Below are 15,241 nucleotides of genomic sequence, written 5' to 3' on the forward strand. Positions count from 1 at the left end.
TCAGAAACTATCTTCATGGAAATTTACCACATCTGGCCACATGATGGAAATCCATATCTGATGAAGAGAGCTTTGACCTCTGAAAACTCATATCTTGAAAATTGTGTTGGTCTTTAAGGTGCTACTGGACTAAGATCTATTTGTCTAATAACATGTACCTGGAGATTTTATTTTATTTTTTGCTTTTACAAGACTCTACTTTGAGTTAGGTGTTGACACCATCTCCCAATCACATAGATAAGGGGGAACTTTGAAAATCTCACTTAGTAGGACCACAATACTGCTTTCAGAAGAGGAAAAATGTACTTTATGTGCATATGCGAACACTGATTACAAAGCTAAGAACAGAGATAAGCAAAAACTGTCCAACCATTACTGAATAGAAGAGGAGGAGACTGGATTTATGCCCCACTCCAGCCTTCACTTGGAGTCTCAGAGCAGCTTACAATCGCCTCTCCCTTCCCCTTCCCACAACAGACACCCTGTGAGTTAGATGTAGCTGAAAGAGTTCTGACAGAAACTGCTCTTGAAGGAACAGCTCTGTGAGAACTTGTCAATGACGTGCCACATCAGCAAGTGCATGTGGAGGAGTAGGGAATCAAACCTGGTTCTCTCAGAGTCTGAGCACTTAACCACGATACCAATACTGAAAAGCAATGATTCAAACGTAGCAGTTCACACTGATAGCATAAAGCAAGAAAAACCCAGAACGGAAGCTAAAGTTTCATTTCAGCCACACTCGAATTTCTTCCCAATCAACTCAGTCTTGCTTTGCAATCCTAAACTCCGTCGCACACTTCTCAGCCCTTTATATGTAACAGTTTTGGCACAACATGCATTTTCTTAGGAGCGCACAATGTAGTTGCTCTTTCCTGATAGCACACCCCTATTGAATGAGAGGCGACACTCTGGTGTGTGAATGAAAACTCTACGGTAGGAGCCAAATTTACCATAAAGTTTTTGCCCGACTACCAGAGTGTCACCCCAATGTCCTGGAAGTGATGATGTCCCTTCCAGGTCATGTGGGCAGTGACATGGACACATCTCTGCATGTCAGATGGGACTCCCTGCTGGTCTTTGTAATCCCCCCCCCCCCGCTTCCCTTGTTTGTTGTCAGGACAGAACCGACAACCTTAGCAATAGTATCAGCTAAGAACTATTCCTTTACAACTGCAGCCCTGATAGTTCTTGAGAATAATGATAATATCATGCATTGAGAAAAGCCTACAGTGGTATTTTTTTTTTAAAGCACAAAACGGTTTATTGAATACATAAAGGATTTTACAGAAAAAAACAAAGAAATAAGAAGGGTTCTGGAGCACAATCCACTTGCTGCTGCTGGAATGGCCTTGGATTAGCCATAGCTATCGCAGAAGTTGTCCTTGAAAGGGCAGCTGCTGTGAGAGCTCTCTCAGCCCCACCCACCTCACAGGGTGTCTGTTGTGGGGGGGGGAAAGATACAGGATAATGTGAGCTGCTTTGAGTCTCTGATTCAGAGAGAAAGGTGAGGTATAAATCTGCAGTCTTCTTCTTCACAATGAAAAAAACAAAACCAATACAAGTTCTACTCCAATACAAAGGGAGCATTCGGAAAATAAATAATAAATATATAAATCTAACATACAAAGATCCAATTTAGACCATTGGGTGCATATAGCGAACAACTTACAAAAACAGTACATACTACACCAGGTATTAAGAACTGAAAAATACCGTATCATCCATTCTCTTAGGCAAAAAAGAATTTTCCCCAAATAATTCCAAAACCGGGATTCAAAAAATAAATAAATAGATCATGGTTAATTCTTTGAATCAGAAGTAAAACAAAACAGTTGCTGTAACAGACCATTGTAATAGCTTTTATACATGGAACTGGAGAGGGGAAAATATTGAAAACTCGGTGTCAGAAATAAAAGCATGCCTGAAAACTCAAGACGATTTGTATTGTACCCTTCAACTTTAGCTACAAAATGTGCTCCTGAAACACTGAAGCCAAACAAACAGAATGTGGAATGCTGCCATTCTCTGTTCACCAAATAACCAGGCAGTTCTTGAAGATCTAATGGCAGTTCTTACTGGGGGAAAAGATAATATAGAAGAAGCTGTGCTTTCTTGGCATGTAGCTCTTGGCTTTCAGATAGAAAAGCCTTTTTTAGAAGATCGTTTGCTGGGATGCGGGAAAGCTCTGCTGAATAGCAGGAGGCCCCTGTTTTAGCCGGATGCTGTATTACTGATGTTTTGTTATACTCCTGTTTAAAATGACCATTTAAACAGATATCTCGCGTTTTATCTGAACCAGAGCAAAATAGACTGCAAGGAGCTTGTAAGGGGTAAACGGTGAAGGGGTAAGACTGCGGTGAACGGTGAAGACTGCAAGGAGCTTGTAAGGGGTAAACGGTGTGTGTGGGGGAGAAGCCCATCAATAGAGCTACGCTGGCCATCATTGAACAGAACGGGTGGCAAGAACACCTTTTCGTCTGCTGGGGTTGCCAATCTCCAGGTGGCGGCTGGAGATCGCCTGGGAACTCCACTGGTCTCCAGGTTACAGAGATCAGTTCCCCTGGAGAAAATGGCTGATTTGGAAGGTGGACCCACCACCTTTGCCTAGTTCCCTGGATCTCATGGCAGAAATACAAAGAAAGCACCTTTAAGACCAACGAGTGCTAATGTTTTAAGTATGTTTTAAGTTGTTGTTTTTTTTAAATTGTGTTTGTCTGTATCCTTTATAAAGTCTATATTTAGCCAGTTTGGTGTAGTGGTTAAGTGTGTGGACTCTTATCTGGGAGAACCGGGTTTGATTCTCCACTCCTCCACTTGCACCTGCTGAAATGGCTTTGGGTCAGCCATAGCTCTGGCAGAGGTTGTCCTTGAAAGGGAAGCTGCTGTGAGAGCCCTCTCAGCCCCACCCACCTCACAGGGTGTCTGTTGTGGGGGAGGAAGATAAAGGAGATTGTGAGCTGCTCTGAGACTCTTCGGAGTGGAGGGCGGGATATAAATCCAATATCTTCATCTTCATCTTCTGTATCTCTGCTATCTAATCTTAAAGAGGTACACACATAGCCCGGCCTGACATGTCCCAGCCCAACAAGGTCTCATTTATGTCAGATCCAGCCCTCATAACAAATGAGTTCGACATCGTTGGCTTAGAGTCTCCTTAGAAGTTTCCAGCAGAAGGGCCTGGGCTTAGTGGCCAGGCATCTGCTTGGCATACAGAAGGTCCCAGCTTCAACCCTTGACATCTCCAATAATGCTCAGGTTGAAGAGAACAACATTGAGACCTGTTTCACATTAGGGCTTGTTCCGGATGGAGAGCCCTTTTGCCCCCGGCGCTTAAGAACGTAATAACAGAAGAACATAAGAGAAGCCATGTTGGATCAGGCCAATGGCCCATCCAGTCCAACACTCTGTGTCACACATTGGCCAAAAAAACCAAGTGTCATCAGGAGGTCCACCAGGGGGCCAGGACACTAGAAGCCCTCCCACTGTGCCCCCTCAAGCACCAAGAATACAGAGCATCACTGCCCCAGACAGAGAGTTCCAACAATACATTGTGGCTAATAGCCACTGATGGACCTCTGCTCCACATGCTTAACCAAACCCCTCTTGAAGCTGTCTGTGCTTGTAGTTGCCACCACCTCCTGTGGCATTGAATTCCATGTGTTAATCACCCTTTGGGTGAAGAAGAACTTCCTTTTATTCGTTCTAACCCGACTGCTCAGCAGTTTCATTGAATGTCCACGAGTTCTCATATTGTGAATAAGGGAGAAAAGTACTTCTTTCTCTACCTTCTCCTTCCCATGCATAATCTTGTAAACCTCTATCATGTCACCCCTCAGTTGACGTTTCTCCAAGCTAAAGAGCCCCAAGCGTTTTAACCTTTCTTCATAGGGAAAGTGTTCCAACCCTTTAATCATTCTTGTCGCCCTTTTCTGCACTTTTCCCAATACTATAATATCTTTTTTGAGGTGCGGTGACCAGAATTGTACACAGTATTCCAAATGAGGCTGCACTATCGATTTATACAGGGGCATTAATGACTGGTGCTTGCACAGGGGACTACTTTTACCGTTTCTTTTTTTTTTAATTATTATGATACTGGCTGATTTGCTTTCAGTTCTCTTGGTTTTTGCACAAGCTGCCCTGGAGCTGCGAGTTGGCCCACTGCTTTTCTGCGGCAAGTGGAAACAGCTTGTAAGAGGATCTCACTTCCTGCGGAAAAGCAGTGCGGCAACTCAGCTCCGGGACAGCTTGTGCGAAAACCAAGAGAAGCACCCGGAGCAAAAGGACTCTCCACTCGGAACAAGCCTAGTGCGAAATTGGTCTGAGTCTGAGCAGACAGTGGCGTATTCGATGGACTCATCAACTGATTCAGTACAAGCCCGGTTCATGTGTTCAAGCACAGCAAAACACATCATTAGTTTCTTATTAATTCCGCAACAGACTACACACACGCACACATACATATGAAGAAAATTTCTTTTAAAATAGTAGCACTGCAACTTTAAATTAAAGAACCAGCTCGGAGTTTAATGAGAGACTTGGCACAGCGGGGTTTCTGTTAAATTAAGTTGTGCCTTCACATCACAGTGGGAAAACAGGTGTATATTGGTTTAGAATTATGGAAATGTTGACTAATTCCAAGGCTTGTAATCAAACAGCGAGGCACCCAAGCAATGCTTCCTTCCAAGAGGTGGCATTAATCATTCATGCCTTACTGCCGTTTTCTTCGTGTCCACCAAAAAGGGCTGAAAAACTCCAAAGGAAGGGATACTATGTCAATGAATGTGTGTGTTTCTGCTAAGGAAAGAATTTATCGGCTAAGGAAAGGAAAGGTCCCCTGTGCAAGCACCAGTCGTTTCCGACTCTGGGGTGACATTGCTTTCACGATGTTTTCATGGCAGACTTTTTTTTTTACGGGGTGGTTTGCCATTGCCTTCCCCAGTCATCTACACTTTCCCTCCAGCAAGCTGGGTACTCATTTTTACGGGGTGGTTTGCCATTGCCTTCCCCAGTCTTTTACACTTCCCCCCCAGCAAGCTGGGTATTCATTTTTATGGGGTGGTTTGCCATTACCTTCCCCAGTCTTTTACACTTCCCCCCCAGCAAGCTGGGTACTCATTTTTACGGGGTGGTTTGCCATTGCCTTCCCCAGTCATCTACACTTTCCCTCCAGCAAGCTGGGTACTCATTTTTACGGGGTGGTTTGCCATTGCCTTCCCCAGTCTTTTACACTTTCCCCCCAGCAAGCTGGGTACTCATTTTTACGGGGTGGTTTGCCATTGCCTTCCCCAGTCTTTTACACTTCCCCCCCAGCAAGCTGGGAACTCATTTTCACAGGGTGGTTTGCCATTGCCTTCCCCAGTCTTTTACACTTCCCCCCCAGCAAGCTGGGTACTCATTTTTATGGGGTGGTTTGCCATTACCTTCCCCAGTCTTTTACACTTTCCCCCTAGCAAGCTGGGTACTCATTTTTACGGGGTGGTTTGCCATTGCCTTCCCCAGTCTTTTACACTTTCCCCCCAGCAAGCTGGGGACTCATTTTTATGGGGTGGTTTGCCATTGCCTTCCCCAGTCTTTTACACTTTCCCCCCAGCAAGCTGGGTACTCATTTTTACGGGGTGGTTTGCCATTGCCTTCCCCAGTCTTTTACACTTTTCCCCCAGCAAGCTGGGGACTCATTTTTTTTGTCAGCTTCGAGACCATACATGACATGAAATTGCCCTATACTGAATCAGACCATGGATCCATTAAGGTCAGCATTTTCTTTTCAGACTGGCTGCAGTTCTCTATTGCAGGGGTGTCAAACATGTGGCCCGGAGGCTGAATCAGGCCCCCGGAGGGCTCCTATCGGGCCCTCGAGCAACTAGCTACCTGCTTCCTTCCCCTCTCTCTTGCTTCCTTCTGCATCACAGTTTGCTTTGCAAGGCTCGCGCAGTTACACAGGAGCTACACTGCAGCCGCTATGGCCGGACCTGCCTGTCCCGCATTGGTCTTGTCAGCCACCAGCAAGCCTGCAGCGGACGTGGACTATTGCACCCTTCTTGAATCTTCGTTCGCGAAGCCAGGCCGAGAGAGAGAGACAGAGCAATGCCTCTGTTTTCTCCTTTGGCTCCTCCTTTGGGGAGTAAGGGGGAGAGGTATAGCTTGCTTTGCCAGGCTCTCTCAATCGCACAGCAGAGTTACTGAGCCAGGCCTCTCTTCCTTCTATTGGTTGAGGCTCCTCCCCCTCCTGGTCCTTTGGGGAAAGAGGAAAAGAGCCAGAGCTTCCTTTGCCCGGCTTCCTGGATCCCATGGGAGAAATACAAAGGAAGCACCTTTAAGACCAACAAGTGCCAATGTTTTAAGCATGTTTTATTCTTTAATTGTCTGTGTCATTAATAAAGTTTATATCTCTGCTACCTAATCTTAAATAGGTATACATGTGGCCCGGCCCGACATGGCTCTGCTTGGCCCAACAAGGTCTCATTTATGTCAGATCCGGTCCTCATAATAGATGCTTTAGGGCAGGGGTGGCCAACGATAGCTCTCAAGATGTTTTTTTGCCTACAACTCCCATCAGCCCCAGCCAGCATGGCCAATGGCTGGGGCTGATGGGAGTTGTAGGCAACAAACGTCTGGAGAGCTACCATTGGCCACCCCTGCTCTAGGGTCTTAGGGAGAGGTCTTTCACACCACCTGCTGCCTGGTCCTTTCAAGTGAAGATTCCGGGGACTGAACCAAGCACCTTCTGCATGCCAAGCAAATGCTCTGCCACTGTGCCATGGCCCCTCTCCAAAAGCATACACAGGAAGCTGAATCAGAACACTGGTCTCTCAAGGTCAAAATTCTCTACTCAAACTAGCAGTTGCTCTCCAAGGTCTCAGGCAGAGGTCTTTCACATCACCTGCTGCCTGGTCTGGTCAACTGGAGATGCCAGGGATTGAACCTGGAACCTTCTGCATGTCAACCAGCTGTTGTACCATTGAGCCATAGCTTTTCCTTAACTGGAAGGATCAGAAGGAAACAGCCAAGGATACAAACAGCTGTTTCCAAGGACATACGTAAGTTCCTGCATATGTGGGACATAAATCTTCTGCTAAAGAGCCACATATCTACCGATGCATGAAGCTGCCTTCTAATTTCACACTAGACCTTTAATCTTGGTTTAACTCTGTCCCCAAGGTGACATTCTACACTCAAATAATAGACTCATAGAGTTGATTTCTCTGATCCTCTGATTCAAGTATAGACAGAGGGACAGAGTTAAACCAGGATTAAAGGTCTAGTGCGAAATTGACTCTTGGTCCACCAAGGTCAGTACTATCTGCTCAGACTGGTAGGAGCTCTTCAGAATCTTAGGCAGAGGTCTTTCACATCACTTACTGCCTGGTCCTTTTCAACTGGAGATGCCGAGGGCTGAAACTGGGGCTTTCTGCATGCCAAGCATATGCTCTGCCACTGATCTATGATCCCTTCCTATTTTCCCCCAAACTACCTTGGGGTTGGACTAGATGACCATGGAGGTCCCTTCCAGCTCTATGATTCTATGATACCTATAGTGGTTGGAAGGGCTTTTTTTTGTAGCAGGAGCTCCTTTGCATATTAGGCCACACCCTCCTGATGTAGCCAATCCTCCTGGAGCTTACAATAGGCCTTGTAGTAAGAGCCCTGTAAGCTTTTGAAAGATTGGTTACATCAGGGTTCCCCGGTGATAGGGAACAGAGGTTAAAACCATGTATTCAACATACAAATCAACAAGCATCAGAAAACTGATCTGATTCTGGAAGAGGGAAAGTATCACTTTCTCACTTGTATTGCCGGTTCCCCCATTTTACAACACGCTGAGGAAATGACACCCCCCCTCAGTTTAAATGGACAAAATTCTGCATATTTCAGAAGAGTCCAGCCTCAGATTCAGCAGCAGCTCACAGGAGCACAGCTCCTGGACCTTTCTAAGGGTTCCCCCTCTTCCTCCCCACCTACCTTGTCCATTGAATAGGAGGTACAGCTGCATAACAATCCCTGGATTAGGAGAGCGGACAGCCAGCCAGCCACCAAGGACTTTGCCACACCCCCAGCAGCTGTCATTAGCCCCTGGAGAAGCCTGCATCACCCTTTCTCCACTTCTGATGTGATTTTGGGTGGTGGGTGGCTTGCTGGCCTTTTGACTGGATTTCTGGTCAGCCCAAGTAGGCCTTGCTCGCTCGGGGCTCTCCTTTCTTGCATCAGGTTGCTTCTGGCTGGGGGGCATTGGCATATGCTAATGAGTTGTGCTAATGAGCTCCGCCACCTATTTTTCTACAAAATGGCCCCTGAGAAGAGTGAATGCAAAGTGGAACTGGGCTGAGTGAGCTGCATCGTAAAGCAGTGGTCTTCAACCCTTGGGTTAGGACAATGGTTGCCAATCTCCAGGTAAGGACTGCACATCTCCCAGGATTGCACCTGACTGCCGGATGACAGAGATCAGTTTCCTGGAGGAAATGGCTGCTCTGGAAGGCAGACCATATGGTATTTATACACAGCGGAGGTCCCTCCCCCTACCAAACCATGCCCTTCCCAAACTTCACCCCCAGATCTCCAGGAATTTCCGAAATGTGCAAGAGCTACAAGACAAGAACGTCAGATGTTTGAGAACTGCAAGACAAGGAAGGAAGGAAGGAAGGAAGGAAGGAAGGAAGGAAGGAAGGAAGGAGGAAGGAAGGAAGGAAGGAAGGAAGGAAGGAAGGAAGGAAGGAAGGAAGGAAGGAGCAAGGGAGGGAGGAAGGGAGGAAGGGAGGAAGAGAGAGAGAGAGAGGGACAAAGGGAGGAAGGAAGGAAGGAAGGAAGGAAGATGGAGAGGTGGAGGGGACAAGGGAGGGAGCAAGGGAGAGAAGAAGATGGGGAGGGAGGAAGATGAGGAGGGAGAAAGGGAGAGGTACAAACATCCTCCTGGAGCTTACAGTAGGCCCTGTACTAAGAGTTCTGTAAGCTCTTGGAGGATTGGCCACATCAGGGGGTGTGTGGCCTCATATACAAAGGAGATCCTGCTGCAAAAAAAGCCCTGCGCACAAGAGGAGTCTTCAGACTGCTCATGTGCATGCTGTGCAGGTGTGTGGTGGGTGCAGTGCGAGCCTGGCTGTTCAGAAAGCCAGGAAATGTGCCCTACATATGATTAGAGCAGGGGTGTCAAACATGCGACCCAGGGGCTGAATCAGGCCCCCGGAGGGCTCCTACAAAGGTAGCATATAGTTTTCCCCTCCCAAATGGCTACAGCATCCTGGAAAACCATAGACTTTTCCCTGAAACGCCTAGTGCATAATGTCGCTGGCGCGATGACATCACTTCCAGGTGACGTCATTGTGTCATGCACGCACAAAGCGCGCATGCAGAAGTCCCCCGCTGGAGAATGCAGTGGACTTGGCAACCCTACTAACAAATGAGTTCAGCACCCCTTATTTAGAGGTTTGCTACCTGGAAGCTCCTGGAACCTATTTAATCCCTTCCCAGCTTGTCCTAAGATAAGGTAGGCATGGGGGGTGGGGGTTGGAACTTGGGAGGTAGATGCGCTTGTGTGATTGAGCACATTAAATCCGGATGGGAGGCGTGGCTAGGTCGGGCCAAATCTCTCGTGCGATTGCACCCAAAGTCAACTCCTCTCATCTTGAGGAGCCCTGAGAATTTGTGTTCATAAAATCCTCTGTCGTTTCGCAACTGGGAGCAGGTCCCTGGGGGGGACAGTAAGAGCCATTATCAACCTTGCTAACAAGATCGCTAGGCCATCCCGACTTCCAGCATAAGCAGTGCCATCGGGTCATTAACCTTCCTTGAAAAGACCAAAGCCATTCAGGGCAATAAGAGCTTGTAAGCAATACCTTCTGGAGAGGATGTGGCTCTTTTTTTTCTCTTCCCTCAAGCTAAAAAATGATTACAGAGGAATAATAAAAAAAAAGGAAATGTACTCACCCCAGGTAAAGTTTTAATATTGTGGAGGGCATTCTGTGCTTCAAGTGCAGCTTTTCTTGTATAAAACGTTACGAAGCAACAACCTACAGAGAGAAATTGAAAAGCTTTTCAGAAATTACTGGGAATGGTTTTTGCACAGGCTACAATAGAGAAGAGGGAAAAAAAGGGGATGGGGGGAAGAAAAGAGATGATTGAGCAACACTGTGATATGAAGGCTGGGGGTGGGGGGGGGAGCATGTTATAATGATCCTACAAAAGTAGAACAAATGAGAGGGATGCTTTATTGTTTAAAACGAGGGAGGGTAATAAATTCACCCACACATATTGTATTAATGCCCCACACTTATAGCTCCAGCGTATTGCAACCGCTCAAATATTAAGTTAACCAAAAGTTCAACTGGAAGTGCAACGTAAACATCAGGGTATCCTTTTTGGAGGTGGCTGCGCCTCACGGAGTTTGGAATTGCAGATTTGGCCTAGCTGAAATATATCAACGGCAGCTAATTCTTAAAAAAAAGTAGTCCCCTGTGCAAGCACCAGTCGTTTCCGACTTCGGGGTGACGTTGCTTTCACAACGTTTTAACGGCAGACTTTTTACGGGGTGGTTTGCCATTGCCTTCCCCAGTCATCTACACTTTCCCCCCAGCAAGCTGGGTACTCATTTTACCGACCTCGGAAGTATGGAAGGCTTAGTCAACCTGAGCAGGCTACCTGAAACCCCAGCTTCCACCGGGGATCGAACTCAGGTCGTGAGCAGAGGGCTCTGACTGCAGTACTGCAGCTTTACCACTCTGCGTCACGGGGCTCTTAGCTAATTCTAGGGTAACGTTTTATCTTCAGGAGCGATGAACTCTGCAGAGCTTTGCAGGATGAAGCTATTGCCCTGAAGGGGTGGGCAGGCTGGAGAGAACTAGTGTTACTAAACTCAAAGTGCAGCCTGAAGATCTCTCAGAATTTCAACTGATCTCCAATCTACACAGATCCATTCATCTGGAGAAAATGGCTGCTTTGGAGGGCGGAGCCTGAAGAGGTCCCTCTCCAAACCCTGCCCTCCTTAGGTTCCACTGCCCTTAAATCTCCTGGAATTTCCCAACCCAAAGATGGCGACCCTAGAAATAACAGAAAAAGAGAAAAAACAAAGGGCCTAACGAGCAGGGAATGTGTTGTTTCCTTCATACCATGTGAACACATCCTCACACGACAGTCTCATACTGTATAGCTCAGCCGACGTGTTGCCCCCGCCTTTTTTTGGCATAAGTGGCACATTTCTGCTATAATTATCCATGAAGCCTTTGTGGTAACAATGGCTACCTGTGTTGTATTTCTAATGCAAACAGCGCTAGTGTGTTTTTGCAGCTGTAAGACACGGAGAAGGGTCTTTCTGCCTTACAAATGAGCCAAGCGCCAGCATTTCAGCACACACACACACACAGACAGCAGCAGTGTCGTCGAGTAGCTGTCAGGAGAAAGGCCTTTTGCTAACAAACGCCCGACAACTCCCCCTTAAATTTTCACAGTTGAGAAGAGGGACCATTTGGCAATTATTTCAGCCCTTTAAGGATCATAATCGGCATCAGTAAAGGATCATTACATCAGATGAGGGCCGCACTTTCTGTACGGGAGTTTGGTTTTCTCCTCCTATTCACTTCCTTCCACTCTTTCTCTCTCACTGCTATCAATCTTCACAATTTCAGATTAAAGGTGAATTTATACTAATAGGTGGAACCCCTGAGGTGATTTTCCCTCCCCCGTTCTTCTGACGTGAATATTTCTTCAGAATGGTCAGGTAAAATATTTAACCGGATCCTTAGAAAACAATCCTTTTTTGTGTGTTTAGTTGTGCATTTACCTCAATTGTAAATCCTTTTGACATGCGTTTAACCAGGGGTCATTTTGTAGAAAAAGAGGCACCAGAGCTCATTAACACAACTCACTTGCATTATTCATTTGCATATGCCACACAGCCCTGACATCACAGGAAGGTGTACTAAATTATATCAGCTTAGCATCTACTTTCAAATGCTTCCTGAATTATAACTGTCATAATAAAACCTTACTCCCATCATACTTTTTACATTACTTTCTCCTATGTGACCACAGTGGCATGATTTCCATCTGTCTGCTTTATATATTTTGGCTCTTTATCCATGTTTTGTGGAGAAAAATATTAGAAAGTTTATCAAATCTTAGACTTCCGCAAAATTCTTACAGGGGATTTGAACAATGGAAGCAAGGGTTGTTTTTTTTTGGGGGGGGGGGTAAAGAAAGAAAGAGCACAATAAAATTTAGAAGTTCCAGAGCTTCTGCCCAAAATGAGGCTTGCTTTTAACAGCAGTGTTATACCATTAAGCTGTAAGGGTTCTACATTTATTTGTACATTTACCTCAAGAAAACAAACGTTTAAAAAAAGACACTGGTGACATACCATTAATTAGTAAGTGTCTGCCACTGAATCCCAAGAATATTAGATTCAGAAGCACCTGAGGTAGCTGATCAGAGAACCATTGTGGTGTAGTGGTTAAGAGTGTTGAACTATTATCTGGAAGACCTGGGTTGAATTCCTGTTCATGCCATGGAAGCTCATTGGGTGACCTTGATCCACTCACACTTTTTTAGCCTAACCTACCTCATAGGGTTGCTGTGAGAATAAAACAGAGGAGAGGAGATGTCACTTTGGGGTATAAACGAACTGACTAACTAAACAGGATTAACATACCCATCATAAAAGGTTATTATCTGTTATAAGGTTAAAGGACGGATGCAAATTGTGTATTCTGTCCTCACCTGTACATTTTCAACAGTGTTTTTTTAAGATACCTCCTTAATGTAAAGTCTGAATGCAGCAAAGAGGTCAAAAAGGTGAGTGTCATGCAGCAATATCTGTCGAACAACCAGGATTCGTCAGTGTTCCCTAGCACATACATTCTGTGGAAAACTTGAGTTTATTATAGAAACAGATAGCTGGAAGGGATCCCAAGAGTCATCTAGCCCAACCCCCAGAACAAATTAGGAAATTATGGTTGTGAAATAGATTCCATTCAGTTTAGGCTTAAAAAGGGGAACAGAGTGGATAGGAAGTCAGGCGAGTGTTCATAAACATGACTGGCACCAGAAGGATACTCAACAGTACCATTGCAAATCTACAGGTGGTAGACAAAATTAAGTAGACAAAAAAATAAACCGCTGAGGAAATACTATCAACCATTACAGCTATAAAATAAACATAGATTTAATAAGTCAAAGCAGAATTCAAAAACTAGCAAATATAAAATATATAGAGCTGTCGGTAACAGCTCAAGCAACCGGGAAGTGCTCACAGGCACCAGTACTAGGAGTTAACTAGTAGTTAAATGTGCTCACAGGAACTAGCAACATCACAATAACTATGAAAAAAAGGTTCCACAACTGATAGGGAACCAATACTTGTCTAAAAGTCCACTGCAAGTCAAGCCCTAAAAGATATCTTATGCTTCAACACTGACTAGTCTGAAGGGTTTCCTTAGTGGACATAGACAAAGAGAAATGCCAACAAGCTAGGGTTGCCAAGTCCAATTTAAGAAATATCTGGGGACTTTGGGGGTGGAGCCAGGAGACATTGGGGTGGAGCCAGGAGCAAGGGTGTGACAAGCATAACTGTTGAACTCCAAAGGGAGTTTTGGCCATCACATTTAAAGGGACGGCACACCTTTTCAATGCCTTCCTTCCATAGGAAATAATGAAGGATAGGGTCACCTTCTTTTGGGGCTCATAGAATTGGACCCCCTGGTCTAATCGTTTTGAAACTTGGGGGATATTTTGGGGAGAGGCACTAGATGCTGTACTGAAAATTTGATGCCTCTACCTCAAAAAACAGCCCACCCCGAGCCCCAGATACCCGCGGATCAATTCTCCATGATTTTCTATGGGAATAAATCTCCATAGGGAATAACAGAGTTCCCAGCGGACATTTCCCTCCCCTCCCCCCGCTTTCTGACGACCCTGAAGCGGGGGAAGAGCCTCCAAACCGGGGAATCCCCTGCTCCCATTTGAGGATTGGCAACCCTACAACAAGCTGAGACATGTAGTAATGGTAATGCCACATTTTGAAAACTTTCTAAATTACAGTTTACTGTTGGAATCCAATAATTCCTGTCTAATTCATGGAGCTAAGCTGCCAACTTTCTGCTGATGGAAGGGTTCTCCAATTGGAGTATGAAGACAGATAAGTGCCAGTCAAGACTCAAGGCGGGGGGCCACCACTGAAAAAGTCCCATCTTTAGTTACAACTAGGACCCCAGGATTTCCACCCTCTTTCCCCGCTGCCCCAAAAAATGGAAGCGGGGGGAGGGGGTGGAAACGGCGCCGGGGAGCATGGCCAGCCGCCGCATCCCGGAGCCGGCGAGGCTGCCGCGCCGCTGCTGCCCCCTCCCCTCCCACCGCAGCGGCTCCTCCGAGATGAGCCCAGGCTGAGCCTATCTCAGAGGAGCAGCCAAGAGGCGGCAGCAGCGCAGGGGAGGGCGAGGCAGGCCAGGACCATGGCGAGCCGCGAATCCGGGCCCTTCTAGGACCCGGACTCGTGGCTCGCCACGCCCCCGGCCCACCTCCAACCCCCCCCCTCCGCTTCCACCCCAGAGGCGGAGCAGGCGAGGCGGCAGCTGCACGGCGGCCTCTTCTCCGCTCGCCGTGGCTGCTCCTCTGAGATGGGCTCAGCCTGAGCCCATCTCGGAGGAGCAGCCACGGCGAGCAGAGAAGAGGCATCAGCTGCGCAGCGGCGTCGCCCGCTCTGAGACGGGGCGGCTCGCCGTTTCCCCCCCTCCCCCCTAGCTCCACCCCAGTGTCTCCTGGCTCCACCCCAAAGTCTCCTGGCTTCACCCCCAAAGTCCCCAGATATTTCTGGAGTTGGACTTGGGAACCCTAGTTACAACTGATGTCACAGAGCCACAATGCAATTCTTTACCACAAGGGTCAATGCATACTCTCATCTGCTGCTACCGGTGGGGGAAAGAGGCTGAAGAAGTATTGATAAGCGAAACTGTGAGGATTCCTTTCAAAAGCGGTTCCTTATTCTCTCCGTACCTTCACGAGTGGAACACTAACAAACTCAAAGACTCCACTCACACATCTTTACTACGTCTATTTTGAAGAAGCTTGTTTCTAAGAGACTGTGTGTGGGGAAATTTCAAGCATTAAGTATTTAAGTGTTCCTAAATTCGGTTTTATTTTAGTTTGCATTAAAAAAACGCATTTATACACGTTTTACATGAGAGTTTCATTGCTTCCGGTGGTTGTTTACATATAGCCCCCTGAACATAAGAACATAAGAGAAGCCATGTTGGATCAG

At 46.5% G+C, this 15,241-nt stretch overlaps 1 protein-coding gene across 16 annotated transcripts in view; it reads right to left on the reverse strand.

Moving 5' to 3' along the window:
• CELF2 (CUGBP Elav-like family member 2) overlaps positions 1-15,241 on the reverse strand; it is a 554,552-nt gene that overhangs the window by 207,082 nt on the left and 332,229 nt on the right. For all 16 annotated transcript variants that reach the window (XM_060245946.1, XM_060245945.1, XM_060245953.1 and 13 more), the window contains exon 3: positions 9,922-10,004. In XM_060245946.1, coding sequence (XP_060101929.1) covers positions 9,922-10,004 — 83 coding nt within the window. The remainder of the gene's footprint in view (positions 1-9,921; positions 10,005-15,241) is intronic.

The sequence above is a fragment of the Heteronotia binoei genome, chromosome 8 (assembly GCF_032191835.1).
Source record: "Heteronotia binoei isolate CCM8104 ecotype False Entrance Well chromosome 8, APGP_CSIRO_Hbin_v1, whole genome shotgun sequence".
Taxonomy (NCBI): domain Eukaryota; kingdom Metazoa; phylum Chordata; class Lepidosauria; order Squamata; family Gekkonidae; genus Heteronotia; species Heteronotia binoei.